This window comes from Aegilops tauschii, chromosome 5, assembly GCF_002575655.3.
Source record: "Aegilops tauschii subsp. strangulata cultivar AL8/78 chromosome 5, Aet v6.0, whole genome shotgun sequence".
Taxonomy (NCBI): domain Eukaryota; kingdom Viridiplantae; phylum Streptophyta; class Magnoliopsida; order Poales; family Poaceae; genus Aegilops; species Aegilops tauschii.
In genome coordinates this window covers 548,771,622-548,786,140 of record NC_053039.3, presented here as the reverse complement: position 1 = coordinate 548,786,140, position 14,519 = coordinate 548,771,622, and the positions used below count along the sequence as shown (strand labels likewise).

Sequence of the window (14,519 nt, the reverse complement as noted above, 5' to 3'; positions counted from 1 at the left end):
GGATCTTCTGTGGCAAGTGTTCCTGTGGTCCAGCCAACGACTCCTTCACGAGTTATGACTCGGTTACAGAAAGGTATACGAAATTCTAAAATAAGAAAAGATGGGACTATACCGTATGGAATGTTGTGTATTTCAGGAGAACCAACAACATTGAATAGTGCACTTGATGATCCTAAGTGGAAGAAGGCAATGGATGAGGAATACTCTGCACTTATGAGGAACAAGACATGGCATCTTGTACCAAATCAGAAAGGTAAAAATATCATCGATTGCAAATGGGTTTACAAAATTAAAAAGAAGGAAAATGGCTCCATTGACAGGTACAAAGCACGTCTAGTTGCAAAGGGTTTTAAACAACGTTATGGTATTGATTATGAGGACACTTTCAATCCTGTTGTTAAAGCTGCGACTATCAGACTTGTGCTAGCCATTGTTGTATCCAAGGGTTGGAGTCTACGACAGCTAGATGTACAGAATGCGTTTTTGCATGGTATTCTAGAAGAGGAAGTGTTTATGAGACAACCACCTGGTTATGAGGATAAGAAGTCACCACATTATGTTTGCAAGCTTGACAAAGCACTCTATGGTTTAAAACAAGCACCCAGAGCATGGTACTCCAGATTGAGCTTACAGTTGAAATATCTTGGTTTCATTGCCTCCAAAGCTGATACATCTTTGTTTATTTATAACAAGGCTGGAGTAGTCATTTTTGTGCTTATATATGTTGATGATATCATAGTTGCAAGTTCTTCACAAAATGCTACTAATGCACTTCTGCATGACTTGAGCTCAGAGTTTGCCTTGAAGGACCTAGGTGATTTGCATTTCTTCCTAGGTATTGAGGTCAAGAAAACTCAAGATGGAATTGTGTTAAATCGGGAGAAATATATCATTGAGCTTCTGTCTCGCATGGGAATGAAAAATTGTAAGCCAGTTCCTACACCTTTGTCTTCCTCAGAAAAACTTTCAGCATATGAAGGTGTGCCACTTTAGGAGGAGGAAAGCACAAGGTATAGGAGTACTGTGGGAGCATTACAATATCTAACTCTCACACATCCAGATATCTCATTTGCTGTCAACAAGGTTTGTCAATATCTGCATGCACCTACTTCTGCACATTGGTCAGCTGTCAAGAGGATTGTAAGATATGTGAAGCATACTATGGGAATAGGACTTCATTTCAAACGTTCTAATTCCTCTCTTGTGAGTGCATTCTCTGATGCTGACTGGGCAGGATGCAGTGATGACAGAAGATCAACTGGAGGCTTTGCAGTATTCTTTGGGTCTAATCTTATTTCTTGGAGTGCTAGAAAGCAAGCCACTGTGTCACGGTCAAGTACAGAAGCTGAATACAAGTCCTTGGCGAATGCAACTGCTGAAATCATTTGGGTTGAATCACTTCTTGAAGAATTGGGAATCAAGAAGAATCGTATCTCATGTTTATGGTGTGATAACTTGGGAGCAACATATTTGTCTGCAAATCCTGTGTTTCATGCAAGGACAAAGCACATCAAAATTGATTTTCACTTTGTGCGAGAAAGAGTTGCAGCAAAGAAACTCGAGATACGGTTTATTCCCTCCAAGGATCAAGTAGCAGACGGCTTTACAAAGGCATTACCAGCAAGACCATTTGAGGAGTTCAAGAGTAATCTTAATCTAGGATACTTAAGATTAAGGGAGGGTGTTAGAGAATATTTCTGTAACCCGTTGCGTTGTAATCTCAACCTCCTTCCTATTCCTTGTTCTACTTAAACTCCTGTAATATCTCTTGTACGCCAAGGCAAGGCTTCTGCCCCACATCAATATATACGAGACGCGGCTCCCCTCGAGGGAGTAGGAACGCTTATTATCTTTCAGCGTCGTCGTTCGAGATATAGCCATCCCAGATGCAATCTTCTGGGTTGGTCGTCGATGAGTGGCCAGTTCGTGCACACCATGGTGACTAGATGCGATGTGAGGGTGGGCTGGTAGGTTCTAGTCGAGTCGACACATCCCGATGTCGCGATCTTGGCCCGGGCCTCGTTTGGGAGGATTCTCGAGGAAGTGCCATCGTATTCCACTTCATATTTATGTAGTGGAAGAACCGAGCCTAGGTCAGATGATTATATTTTTTGTAGTTTTTTTTTCAGGTGAAAACTTGTATTACTCAATCACAAGATCCTTACCATCATCAAAAGCTAAAGACAAAGCAACTTCTGGGCCAGACCCTAACCAAGTTATAGTTCTGCCCTCACCTCTACCAAGCTTAGCTAAACTATCACTAACATTATTCTGAGTACGATTAACATGAGTAATACAAGAATCACGAAGAGACAAAAGATGCCTAATTTCTTTAATGAGAGAAGCGTAGATTGTTCTATCCTCTTCCCGGCCTTGGATCAACTTGACAGCAACTATAGAATCCATCTCAATTATGATAGGTAAGTCACTTCTTTGTAGGGCGAAAGAGACCTTCCATGCACGCACACAATTCAGCTTCGAGAGCCTCACGACATGAAAACGACACCCTACAGCATGAGAATATCATCTTGCCCTTGACATCTCTTAGAACCATACCCGCACCAGCAGTACCATCCCACAGCAAATGAACCATCGGTATTTATTTTAACCCAACCACTAACAGGGGGACACCACTTGGGTTGTACCTCTTGCATCATTATCGCATGTGATTGATGCACCGGTTTGCCATATGAAATAACCACTTTCCCTTTGGACGGATCAGAAGATAGCTCAGTTTTGAGACCAACCAAAGAGTCCAAATAACTCAAAGAAGTGATTTTTTGTAGTTGACTAGCCCACGAGGGTTTAATTTCTACACTTAGCACTGGTGCTCATTTTTTCCTGAATTTACTTCAGCATTTTCTACGATGTTCGTTCAAAAGGACGTTCCCGTCGATTACAGAGACGCCTATTGTGCCTTCATGAATCTCAAGAAGATGTGCCGCTCGGTCTATCGAAGATGCGGGTAGGATTCTCATGCGTGCATTCATAAGTATATGTATCTATGTGTATGTATAAATGTATGTATCTGTACTGTGTGAAGAAAATCTATGAAGTCAGGAAGAGCCTCCCTGCTTTTTAAGGAAATATATAAAGAAGAGGGATTATACGGAAAAAAAGGAAGGATAGAAGGACGTGAGAACGCAATCACCCCATCGATGTTTTGCTTTGAGAAATACTCCCTTGGTTTTTTTACTTCACATATACTCTTTCTGTCACGTATTACTTGTCGCAGAAATTGATTAAAATAAATATATTTGGAACTAAAATACGTCCAGATGCATCCGTTTCTATACGAAGGGAGTAAAATTTAATATAAGTCAAACTTTACAAAGTTTGATCAAATTTATATAGTCCCATCGATGAGTTGTATAAAAGTTACACAATTAATTTGGATCGAATGGAGTACAAAATTATGAACATCTACAATGTTAGAAATATGCAATAACAAAGTTAATTCACTGATGCATCGGCATCGATTTAATATTGTGGCGTTGATATTTTTCTCTATATTTTGTTTAATTTTATTATGTTTTATTTAAGACAAATTTTTTATGCGGACTGAAAAAACGGAGAGAATATTCTAGTTGCGGCTCAAAAGGATAAGAAGCTTTTACCTTGGAAGTTGATAATCTCACAGCACAACAGCCCCGTGCTGGCACACTTGTCTACACGGACCTTTTTTACCACGCCGCGTGTGGGTCTGCGTGGCGCCCGAACATTAAGCGGCGTGTTCACGTGTCCAGTTGTTCCCTGCCATGTCCTGCCGTGTGGCCACGTTGGTCGTCCAGTGCTTTCGTGCTTGCCTATGAAAACACGGCCGCGCAGGAGTTGGCCAGCCGACGCTGCCAACCGGAGACATCGCCAAACACGACGGGCCTCCGCCTCCCGCTGCACAGATTTCTCCGCCTCAACCTCCATTCATTCAGGCGAGCACGCTGATGCGATGCAATGCTACTTCTTCTGCTCCTATGCTGCTTGGTGTTCATGTTGCTGAACCGTCGTCGTTGTTTGCTTTTGCCAGGCTACGCGTACGTACGTGATGGGGCGAAAGAGGAGCGCTTCCAAGAAGGCGAAAATCAGCGCCGAAACTCCAGACAGCACGATGGCGCCGCAGGAAGAGTTAGAGACGAGCAATGTTTTCTCCCACGACATGGACACGCTTGAATGTGAAATCTGCTCCCTGCCTTTTGATTCGCAGATTTTCATGGCAAGTGTCCCAAAAACGTAACTTCTGCATTAGTCGCAGCATGATTTTGTTCAATCCTTGCGCAGAACCATGCCAATAATAGTTTGTTTGTCTCTCTAATAACTTGATTGATGAGCAGTGCAAGAACGGGCATGCGGCGTGCGGCAACTGCTGCATCGGCATGACCGCAAGTGCTCCTGCTGCCACGAGCGCATCGGCGACATCCGTTGCCGGGCGATGGAGAAGGTCCTCGCCGGCATGGCCAGGCCATGCAAGTTCAGCAGGCACGGCTGCGAGGAGACGGTCAAGTTCACGGAGCTGCGGAGCCACGAGGAGGAGGCGTGCCCATACGCGCCCTACAGCTGCCCGTTCGACGGCTGCGCCTACCGCGGCGCCCTGCTCTACGACCACGTCCGCGACGAGCACGCGCTGGCGCCGGCGCCCAACTGTGACACAGGCGGCCTGCTCCGGGGCGCGAGCGTCACTCTGCGGCGGGACGAGCCTGCTGTCCACGCGCTCCTTCACGGCGACAGGGTGAGCGTGATCCTCCTGCTCAACGGCGGCGACGTCCTGGCTGGGCGCTCGCTGTCGCTGGTCCGCATCTGCCCACATCCCAAGCCCGGCCAAGAAGACGAGGAAGTTGAGTACAGGATGGTGGTGACGCGCGACGAGCCTGAGCCTGGGACTGGGTCGCCCTCGCTGGCGGCGTCGGGGAAAGTGCAGTACGTCCGCCGGCTGGAGGGGTACCGGCCCCGACACTTCCTATTCGTGCCGGACGCTTTCTGGGGCTCTTCCGGCAGCGTCGTCGTCACCGTCACCACTACCGTCACCGTGCATCTCTGATCCACGCCGACGCGTGTGTGTTGTGCTCTGCTCTCTGAAGTGAACTTGGAGGCTGAAGCTGCTTAATCCCTGTATCCTGCTGGGTGGATCTGTAGTGTATTCTGTAGTGGTGTTGGTGCTGCCGGTGTGAGGTCCAACTACGTAGTTGCAAGTAGCAGTATGTTAGTAGGTCCGGTTCTGCTAACAGCCGAATCCCTGTATCCTGGTGGGTGGATCTTTTGTTTTTGGGCGCGCCAGGGATCATCAGGCAGAGGCAGGGTGGTGTAGTACTCGAAGAGTCTGTAGCTGTATACAGTACATATGTAAGTATGTTCCATGGTGGGATCGTGTATGTATCAACGTATGTATGACTCGGCGGTATGACCATGGTCTCATCATGTGACAATCCTTGTGCTTCATGTGTCTACTTGTCAGTTATTACTGCATACGATCTAGACCGTCGCACTTGTGACGATGTCCATTCACCATTCTCCTCTCTCTCTCTCTCTCTGTTTTCATTTCGGCGCCGTCCTCGTATGTGAGGTGGCCGTAATTGGCCGCGTTCGTGTCGCCGCGCAACGAATGTACGCATGCGGTGCAGGGCAGTGCACGCGCAGCTAGCGTCCAGAGCTGCCGACAACGATGACCCTGCAGCATAAACTAGAGACCGACGGACGGCTGAACAGGACGATGGAGAGGATGACGACGAAAGGAGCCGCACGCATACGCACCAGCACGCACGCACGCCCTGACTCGCAGGCGCGTGCATGGCAGACACGCAGCACTGGGAAAGCTCCCTGCTTGGACAGCTCAGGCTTATCCATGCATGCTAATGCTAGCAAGCGAGTATAAAATGACCTGCAGAGTACTGAGGCTTCCTTATCACAAGTACTAGTATTCACAACCGTGCAACCGACGGATTTTCCAGGACTTACGGATGGACATGCGCACCTTCGTGCAACGACTGAAGGACGAAATCACTATGTGGAACATGACAGGAGCTGGAATTCCTTTTGACCCGGGTTGAGGACCCTTTTGTGCATCTTTTTTCCTTTTAATGGCATCGTTTCTTCGATGTCTTTGCCCTTTTCGGCGCTCCTGTTACTCTTTCCCCATGATCAATGAATTTGGTAGAACAACTACCAACATTAAAAAAAAAACAACCGATCGATCACTTCGTGTGCATGCTCGTCGACCACGCTTCCACGCTAGCAGGTCGAGTTGCTAGAGGTCGATATGGGCGCTCGACGACCGCCACAAACGTGTACACTATCTATCGCCGTGTGCAACCGTCCACCATCATCGACGGTGCGAGAGCAGCTCGTCAAATAATTAGCCCTGATAGTACATACATGCGTCTATGCAGTTCGTTTCATGAGGAACCGGTCGCTGACCAAGGAGGACGTGGAGGCCATTTTGGAGGCAGCACAAGAAGCCGGCGCCCGAGGACAATGTTATCGGCGGCCTGACCGTCGTCACCTCGCCGCTGTCGAGGTCGACCCCGCGTCCGTCGACTCTGTCTCAGGTCCGTTCGTCGCCTCCGGCGATGACGGATAGCCCCAGCACAAGCCGCGACTGGTACATATACCTTAGCATGAGCTGCTTGAGTACATATTTGTAACATGCATCATGCATGGATGCATGTGTACGTGCATCGATGACGTACGTACCCTGGTTGTGTGCATGCAGGTGGACGAGGAGCAGCTGGGCGTTCCTCAACGAACCGCCGCCGCCGCAGCGCCGCGAGGGAGCAGGCGTTGGGCAAGGCGCCGCCGCCGCCGACTGATCGTCACCTTTAGCTAGTTTGCTCGGCTAGCTTTATAACCATGTAAATACGTACGTACCCGCCGTGTAATTGGAGTGGCTTGGCCTATGTTGGATTTCTATATTACTCTCTCCGTTTCTTTCTACTCTGCATATAAAATTTATCCGAAGTCAAATATAGTAAAGCTTGATTAAATTTACATTAAAAATACCAACATCTATACCACACTAAAGTTATATAATATAAAAGTTAATTTCGTGATGCATCTAATGATATTGATTTTATATTGTGATTGTTGATATTTTTTTCCCATAAAGTCGATCAAACTTTATGAAGTTTGACAAACAAATCTTATACGCAGACTAAAAAAAAACAGTCTGCATTATGTGGCATGTCATGTTTTTTTATTGTTGCTCATGTGACCTTGGCGATAATATAATACTATTTGCTCCAATAATAGTATTATAACAATACTCCCTTCGTTTCTTTATATATGGTGTATTTAGAAAAAAGTCAAATGGGTGCACGTTTGACCGAGTTTTTGTAAAATTCGAAAAGTAGTTTATATCATTTGATCCATCATGAAAAGTAGTTTCATATTTTATCTATACCACACTAAAGTTATATAATATAAAAGTTAATTCCGTGATGCATCTAATGATACTGATTTTATATTATGATTGTTCATATTTTTTTCCCATAAAGCTGATCAAACTTTATGAAGTTTGACATACAAATCTTATACACGGACTAAAATACGGAGTGAGTATTATGTGGCATCTCATGTTTTTATTGTTGCTCATGTGACCTTGGCGGTAGTATAATAACATTTGCTCCAATAATAGTATTATAACAATACTCCCTTCGTTTCTTTACATGAGGTGTATTTAAAAAAGTCAAATGAGTGTATGTTTGACAAAGTTTTTAGAAAAATATAGGTATTACAAATGTTGTTATTTTATTCTATAATCTTGATCAAATATTCAAATGATTGACTTGCAAAGAAATCAATACACCTTATATTCTGAAACAGAGAGAGTACAGTTTTGCTCTTTCAAAAAAAAAAACAAACAGTTTTCCTAAATCTTAGTCTGCTAGGATTTAAAACAGTGTTTACCGTCAGAAAAATAAAAGAAGATTCAACACAGTATCTATTGTCAAAAAGAAAATTAACACGGTCTCGGTCAGATTTAGATCTATGCACATCAACATTTGTGCGAGCTGGTTTTTTTAGACAACCCCGCTAAGCTTTACTAATTAATCAAACTGTTTACATGCGTCAAATTAGTGTTACAGGGAGTGATAACCCAAATATGCCGGCCTATACTAATGAGATAGCGTCCTTAGATAGGTTGTGGGCTAATTGGCAAAAGAAAAAAAGATGGGTTGTTGGCTTCGAAATTACATAATCTCAATTCATAGACATAAGCAAGTTAGCTTAGCTGGATTCGTTAACATAACAAGCTCAAATTAGACTCTATTTGCCTTGCGCAAATCGCGAGTAAGATGTTGTAATATGTGAACATTAAAGTATAGTTATCATATATGTCATACTCTAATAAAAAGTTAACACACAATTTTCTTCACAAATCATAACAATAATTTTTTTACTCCAAAGAGGCACATATTGCACGCCGCAAATGACAACAATATTGATGCTTAACTTATGTTCTTTCTAATTAACGAGCTTGACGAGTTAAACAAGTAACTCATTCACTTGACTCGTTCAATGAGCTCAGATAAAAACTCAGATCGACTCGTTAGCCAACGAGTTTGAGCCGAGAAATGAGCTACTCGTTTAGCTTGCGAGAGTTATAATTCTAGGACAAGGCTTCATCGCTCACGACACGAGTGCCAAGAAAGAACCGGGCAGGGACACTCATGCCTGAGTCTGACAGGTATGTCGTCTACCTGTGCCCCATCCTCGGCTACCAGGGAACCCTTTATGCCAAGGATCATAGGCAGATGTACTATGATTAACAGATCGAAGGCTCCACCGATTTCTTCTTCGACAACGTCATGTATATAGGATAGGGGGCTATGCCCCCCCCCCTCCGGCCACCACCCACACACTTCAATAGTTGGTGTACCCCCTCCCACACAAATATTTTTATTTTGCGAGGTACCAACTTCCCTTCTGAAGATTCATCCAAGCTTGACTGGTGTCCTCCAATAACACATCCTGGCTACATGTTGGCTTTTTAATTTTATTTGGCATGTTGGCCTTTGATTCGCCATGTCGAGAAAATAAGAATACTTGCTAGCTTTTTATGTACGCAATGCATGTTTGATGTGGGTATTTTATTTGAAGGGGTTCTTGTTCATAGGTTCGTAATATCTCTCAAAAATATGGAGACACGTAAAAATGAGCATATATAGACATGTGAATACCCCCCTTTATGTCACTAGGAATACTTTGCAAAAGGTCATCTACTTTCACTTTTATAACCATTAGGTCAGTTCTAATTACAGAAAGGTAACCACAAGATACTATGTTGTTTGAGACACCGGGGTTTGATCCTCCTTTTCTAAAAGATCTCGTTTGAGGCATTTCATTGCTACCACATTTAATATCAAGTGGGTTGATCGAAGATTCAGCCGTTGCACGAGGAGCCAAACAATGCGTGCATTTGTTGAACGGTTTTGTCTCAGTATAATACAGTTATGTCCCTTTGCCCCTGCTCTCATTAGTGTAAATACATCATATGCAACTTATTGGATGTATCGATGAGATATAGTAGGCCAATATCTCCATGCACATCCACACGGTAAAACCATTCCTGCGTGGCGTGGCAAGGCCTAGATTGCATTTGCGTGAGGTAATGAGTGAATTTTTTGCGCTCATCGCACCGCTGTTTAAACCGGATAATGTCGGAATTTCTGAGAAAATAACTCTCATATTGACATGTGGGACTCACATTTCTAATTTTAGGGGTTTTATGTAATTAAATAAAATCTAAGGTGGCTTTCAGCAAAAATCCCTTATGCGCGGTGTACAACAAAGGTGTGTGAGACGTATCGCAGGATCGGTTCGCGAAATTTAAGGACTGTATTTGAAGCGGTGTTCTCAACTTTTGGGACTATATTGAAGAATTTGCTTAATTTGAGGATCATTGTGGACATCACCGCCAAGTTTAAGGACCATATAAGCATTTTTCTCCAAAATATACACTACATTGTGAAACGAAGAGCGCAGTGAGCTAATCTGTAAGAAGTCGGTTTCTCCATAATAATTGGAAATTATTAGTTTCTGAACAAACAATGACAAGGCAATCAAGAGGCCTCGCGATGTTGCTTTTGGCGATGGCAGTGTCTACTGGTTAGAGAAGTCATGTTGTAACCATTGGACATTACCTTTGTTTGATCTCGACGAGGATTTGTGGCACGCAGGTCTCATGCCACGTAGTCCCTCGTGCGTGCTCTTATTTTTGGCTTCCGATTTTTAAACTTTTATATCTTTGAAAGAAAAGTCCTAATTAAGTTTTGTTTTCGTATTCGCGTTTCTCGTGAGGACTGACGAGGATTCTCAAATAAGATCCAATTTAAATATATTTGATGAATTATGAAAATGAACGTCAAATTTCAACTCTTAAAACTTAGTACGAGCGACTGATAAAATCATGATATTTGTGCCTGCAACCGAGAAAAAAATGTCTTCAAAATTTATCTATGAAACTTGGTAAAAGAGAGCGAGAAAATCTCAAAGTTCGGATGAAAAATCGTAAGTTTCAATGACTGAAACTCAAAACTTACCGTGCCCTCGTGCGGGATCCAACTACTTCGTGAATCGCAAGATAATCGAGCGGCCGGGCAGGCCTTGGCAGGTGCGTGCCCCTGCAAATTTGTGTCTTTGATCTTACACATCAATGCATCAAATTTCAAAATGCAAGGCTTTTGCATCTCTCGAGCAAAAAAAAAGTACGATAGAAAAGTTTCAATAATAAAAAAAGTATACGCCTTTCACTGTTTCACATAGGGCCACTTATTCTTGCAACTTGACAGGCAGTTAACCCAAAAAAAAAAGGCACCGATATTTAGGACAAAGAAAACGCCCAAATCTCAAAGCAAAGCATAACCGGAAGTAAACAAACGAGGAAAATAAAAGCCTTTGAAGCATTTTCATGCTAGTGCATGACGTAGACGTCGTATTCGACGGTGGCGTCGCCAGTCTTGAAGTCGAGCCAGTGGGTCCGGGCCTGCGCGTACCCGCGGGCGAAGCGGAAGGCGCCGGTGCCGCCGACGACGGGCATCTCGCGGACGTCGGTGAGCGGGCAGTTGCGTCCGAGCACGGCGAGCGTGCTGCCGTTGTAGGGGCCGGAGGTGAGCACGAGGTTCATGGTCTGCAGGAAGCCCAGCTCCGCCTGGTCCGCCCCCATGTACAGGCCCTGGGCGCGGCCGACGGCCGCCGAGTCGGGCTCCGGGCCCTCGGTCAGCGGGTCGTCCATCACGTTCACCATCCCGAAGAAGGTCCGCGATGACGGGTCGGCCGGACCCACCACCCGCACCGCCGACGGAGACGCGCCGCTCACGGTGTCGTGGAAGAAGAAGTGGAGATGTGTCGGCGCCGCTGGGTCGGCGGACCGGCGATGCCCGTGGGACAAGGTCCTGTGACCGGCCCGGTGCTGCAGCTGGGCTTCGCTCACCGCCGACAGCACCGTGAATAGCACAAGAAGCATCACCGCTCCCTTGGCCATTTCTTGAGCTAGGTGCTTCAGTGAGTGTCTGTGACTTTGTGCGATCTTTCAAGTGTACCTCACCTGTCATTTATAGTGGGATGGAGGGAGTGTAAAGGAACATCAGCGACACGTGGTGGGCTCCAATTGGCGATCCAGAAAGCTGCTCTATGAAGTGGAGTGGACAGTGGTTGGGCAACATGGACAATACTTTGCTTGGCCAGTGGTGATAGGCACCTGACCCGGGGAGCACTATGCAGAGGATCAGCGGTTATGATGTTGCTTGTAGGTTTTAGATTGTGGACTTTGTGGTTTTGGAGGAATGTTGTGAGTGGAGCTGGATCACCGTACTTTTGTTGTCCGTGGTGAAATTAGAGCAACTCCAACGGGCCGACCTAAACGGACGGCGATTTCGTTCGCTTTTTGTCTGTTTGGATCGGCCACCCGCCCGGCGTCTGCCCTCTTTTAGATTTGGGTCGGCAGCGCGCCCAACGCGCCGACCCATATGTGCGGCGTGGCCGGCTGGCCGCCCAATATTACATTGATTTGCATTCCAAACATAATGTCAAATAACATAGTTTACCGAATAAAATATTATAGTTTTACAAGCCGGATACAAATAAAAATGTTTCACATAGTTTTGCAAACGAATAAAAGAAGATACATATATTGCACTCAAAATAGTCATCATAGCCGACCACCCCCTCTCTAATACGGTTGAAAAAGATGCCTACTCATACGGAAACGACAGCAGATTTTTTGATATTTGAACAACGGGTTTGTTGTATCAAAGTATTCCTTCCAAAGAAGGAAATGCTCGCTCTCTCGGTTGCGATTCAACGCCGGAAGGTGGCCCGGAATGGAGCCACGGAACAACGGCCGCTGGCTGTGGAGGTGGTGATGGACCAACACGGCAGCCAATATCTCCTCCTCGTAGTCGGACGACGAATCGTCGGAGTCGTAAAGGAAATTGCGGAAAAAGAACTCATCGGCGGAGTCCATTTTCATACCTTGGCAAACTGTCTAACAGCTTGCGGGCGTCGAAGAAGGAGACGGCCGGCGAGGGGAGTCGTGGCGCGCACGGACCAGCTAGCTGCCCTACAGACGTCCGACGAGTGGGCCGGCGTCCGACGAGCGTGGCCGGGGCGGCGAGGCGGCTGTGCAGTGGGCGGAGCGGCGGTGGGAAGCAGTTTGCTCCCCGGCGGCAAGACAGCGGTGGTGGGCGACGGGGGGAGTGAGCGGCGTTGTTGGGCGGGTGTGGAGGCGGCGGCGGCTGACAGAGTCGCCGGCAAAAAAGGGCGGCGGCGGCGGCGACGACGAAGGAGGCGGGCGAGGGTTGTTGTTTGGCTGGGGGGTAAGGGGGGAGGCCAATGAGCCACCGACCAGCGGGTCCGGGGAGAGGAGAAGGCGAGCGTGCGCGCGTCCGTCGCGTGTCCGCGCCGACGAAATCCGGCTCAAAAATGGGCCGGGAATGGGTCGCCCGCGGACGAAAAGCGGACGCGCGTCCGTTTGGATCGGTGCGTTGAGCCGACTTTTCTGTCCGCGCCAACCCAAACGGACGGCGGCGGACGAAATGGATCGCCCCATTAGAGTTGCTCTTATGAAGGCAGAAATCAACAACATATGGGAATCCAATTGTACACCTTCACGTTTTTTCGTTTGAAGGATGGGGACATGGGTGCGTACTTGGCACTTTTCGCACGGGATGTTATTCATCCGTAGTGGGGTTAAGTAGACCCCGCCATTCTTCGACGATAATGGAACTTCCACGGATTAGATCGATGATCATGATGTGACCAAAATAAGGGTCATGGCGCACTCTTGGGGTAGGCATTTCTACCATTGTACTGTACTTGGAGTTAGCGACAGTGCATGTTGGAATTGCTGACATTTTTTGCCATGAGACGTAAAAGACGGTCCGCGAGCATCGTTTTTTTAAAGCAAACTGCACGGTTGGTCGCTTGTGCCTAAGATATTCCACAGCATAGAAAATCCAGAAACATGCATGAGATGTAACAATTGTCCTTACCACAATCCACAAACATTTTATTGGATGGAAATTCTATAGTATTTTGTAGACTCTTCACTGAAAAAGGAAAGTATTTCGTAGACAAGGAAGGGTGCATAATGCTGGTCGTCACAGCCTTTGTGGTAGTAGACCGATCCTGACATCCTGTGGTGCTTGGCTTCCACGCCGAGCAACCAGAACTGAAAAACTGAAAAGCACACGTGCATGTCCCGTGGTAGTGGACTTAGGCTAGACACGGTCGTGCTTGCCCAGGTGCACTAGCTAGCTAGTATTCGCAAAAGAAACATGCACTAGCTAGTAGTGTCTCCAATTCAATGGCAGCAAAAGGAAGGGAAATGTGAAACAATCATATCAGTTGCACTCGTGGGTCGTGCTTGCCCAGGTCAGGGTGCACTAGCCAGAGTCTTTTTCTCAAATCCAATCGCACCAAAAAGAAGGAAAATGTGAAACAATCATATCAGTTGCACTCGTGCTTGTGCTATTTCAGGTATGTTCAATATGCCAATGACGAACGAGTTGCTATCTATAACTGGAACGCGTACTAAGAATTCTAAACAAATGTAATACTACTACTAATAGGAAGCTACAAAATCTGGTTATGCATTGTTGATCAAGTAATATTTCTTAACTTCTTAGAGAGACACCTCCGCTGTTCTTTAGCAATTCTATTTACTGAAAGTACTAATTTTAGTAGGTCTAACCATCATGCACACCAAGACTGTGCCGAACTAAGGCTACCCGTAGTGGGTAGTATCATAACTTAGTATCATGCATATGATACTAGTGTATAATACTACCTATGTAATGCATAGTATCATAGATGACCTTATTTATTGACATGCTTGCCACATAGTAGCAAAACATTTATTATGATATGGTATCATGATATGATACTCAACTCTCTTTCTTTCTTCATTTAATTTTATGCCAAGTCATAGAAAATTGCTTGGTTGGCATGCGTGCCTATGTACTTCCATTATGACCAGCCTAAGACACTTATACTTTTTATATAAATAGCAATACATGTTTCGTAGGGAATGT

General features: G+C 45.7%; 1 protein-coding gene and 1 pseudogene across 1 annotated transcript; one reads left to right on the top strand and one right to left on the bottom strand.

The window, feature by feature from the left end:
• The first annotated feature begins 3,799 nt into the window (after window positions 1-3,799).
• Window positions 3,800-5,392, top strand: LOC120965424 (uncharacterized; annotated as a pseudogene).
• Window positions 5,393-10,717: 5,325 nt separating this feature from the next.
• On the bottom strand, window positions 10,718-11,506 carry LOC109751751 (dirigent protein 22). The gene has a single exon (XM_020310636.4). The coding sequence runs from the start codon at window positions 11,468-11,470 to the stop codon at window positions 10,901-10,903; it is 570 nt and encodes a 189-aa protein (XP_020166225.1). The 5' UTR covers window positions 11,471-11,506; the 3' UTR covers window positions 10,718-10,900.
• Window positions 11,507-14,519: the final 3,013 nt, after the last annotated feature.

Excerpts from the sequence above, each read along its gene's own strand:
- LOC109751751 (XM_020310636.4), bottom strand. The coding sequence starts at position 11,470 with ATGGCCAAGGGAGCGGTGATGCTTCTTGTGCTATTCACGGTGCTGTCG.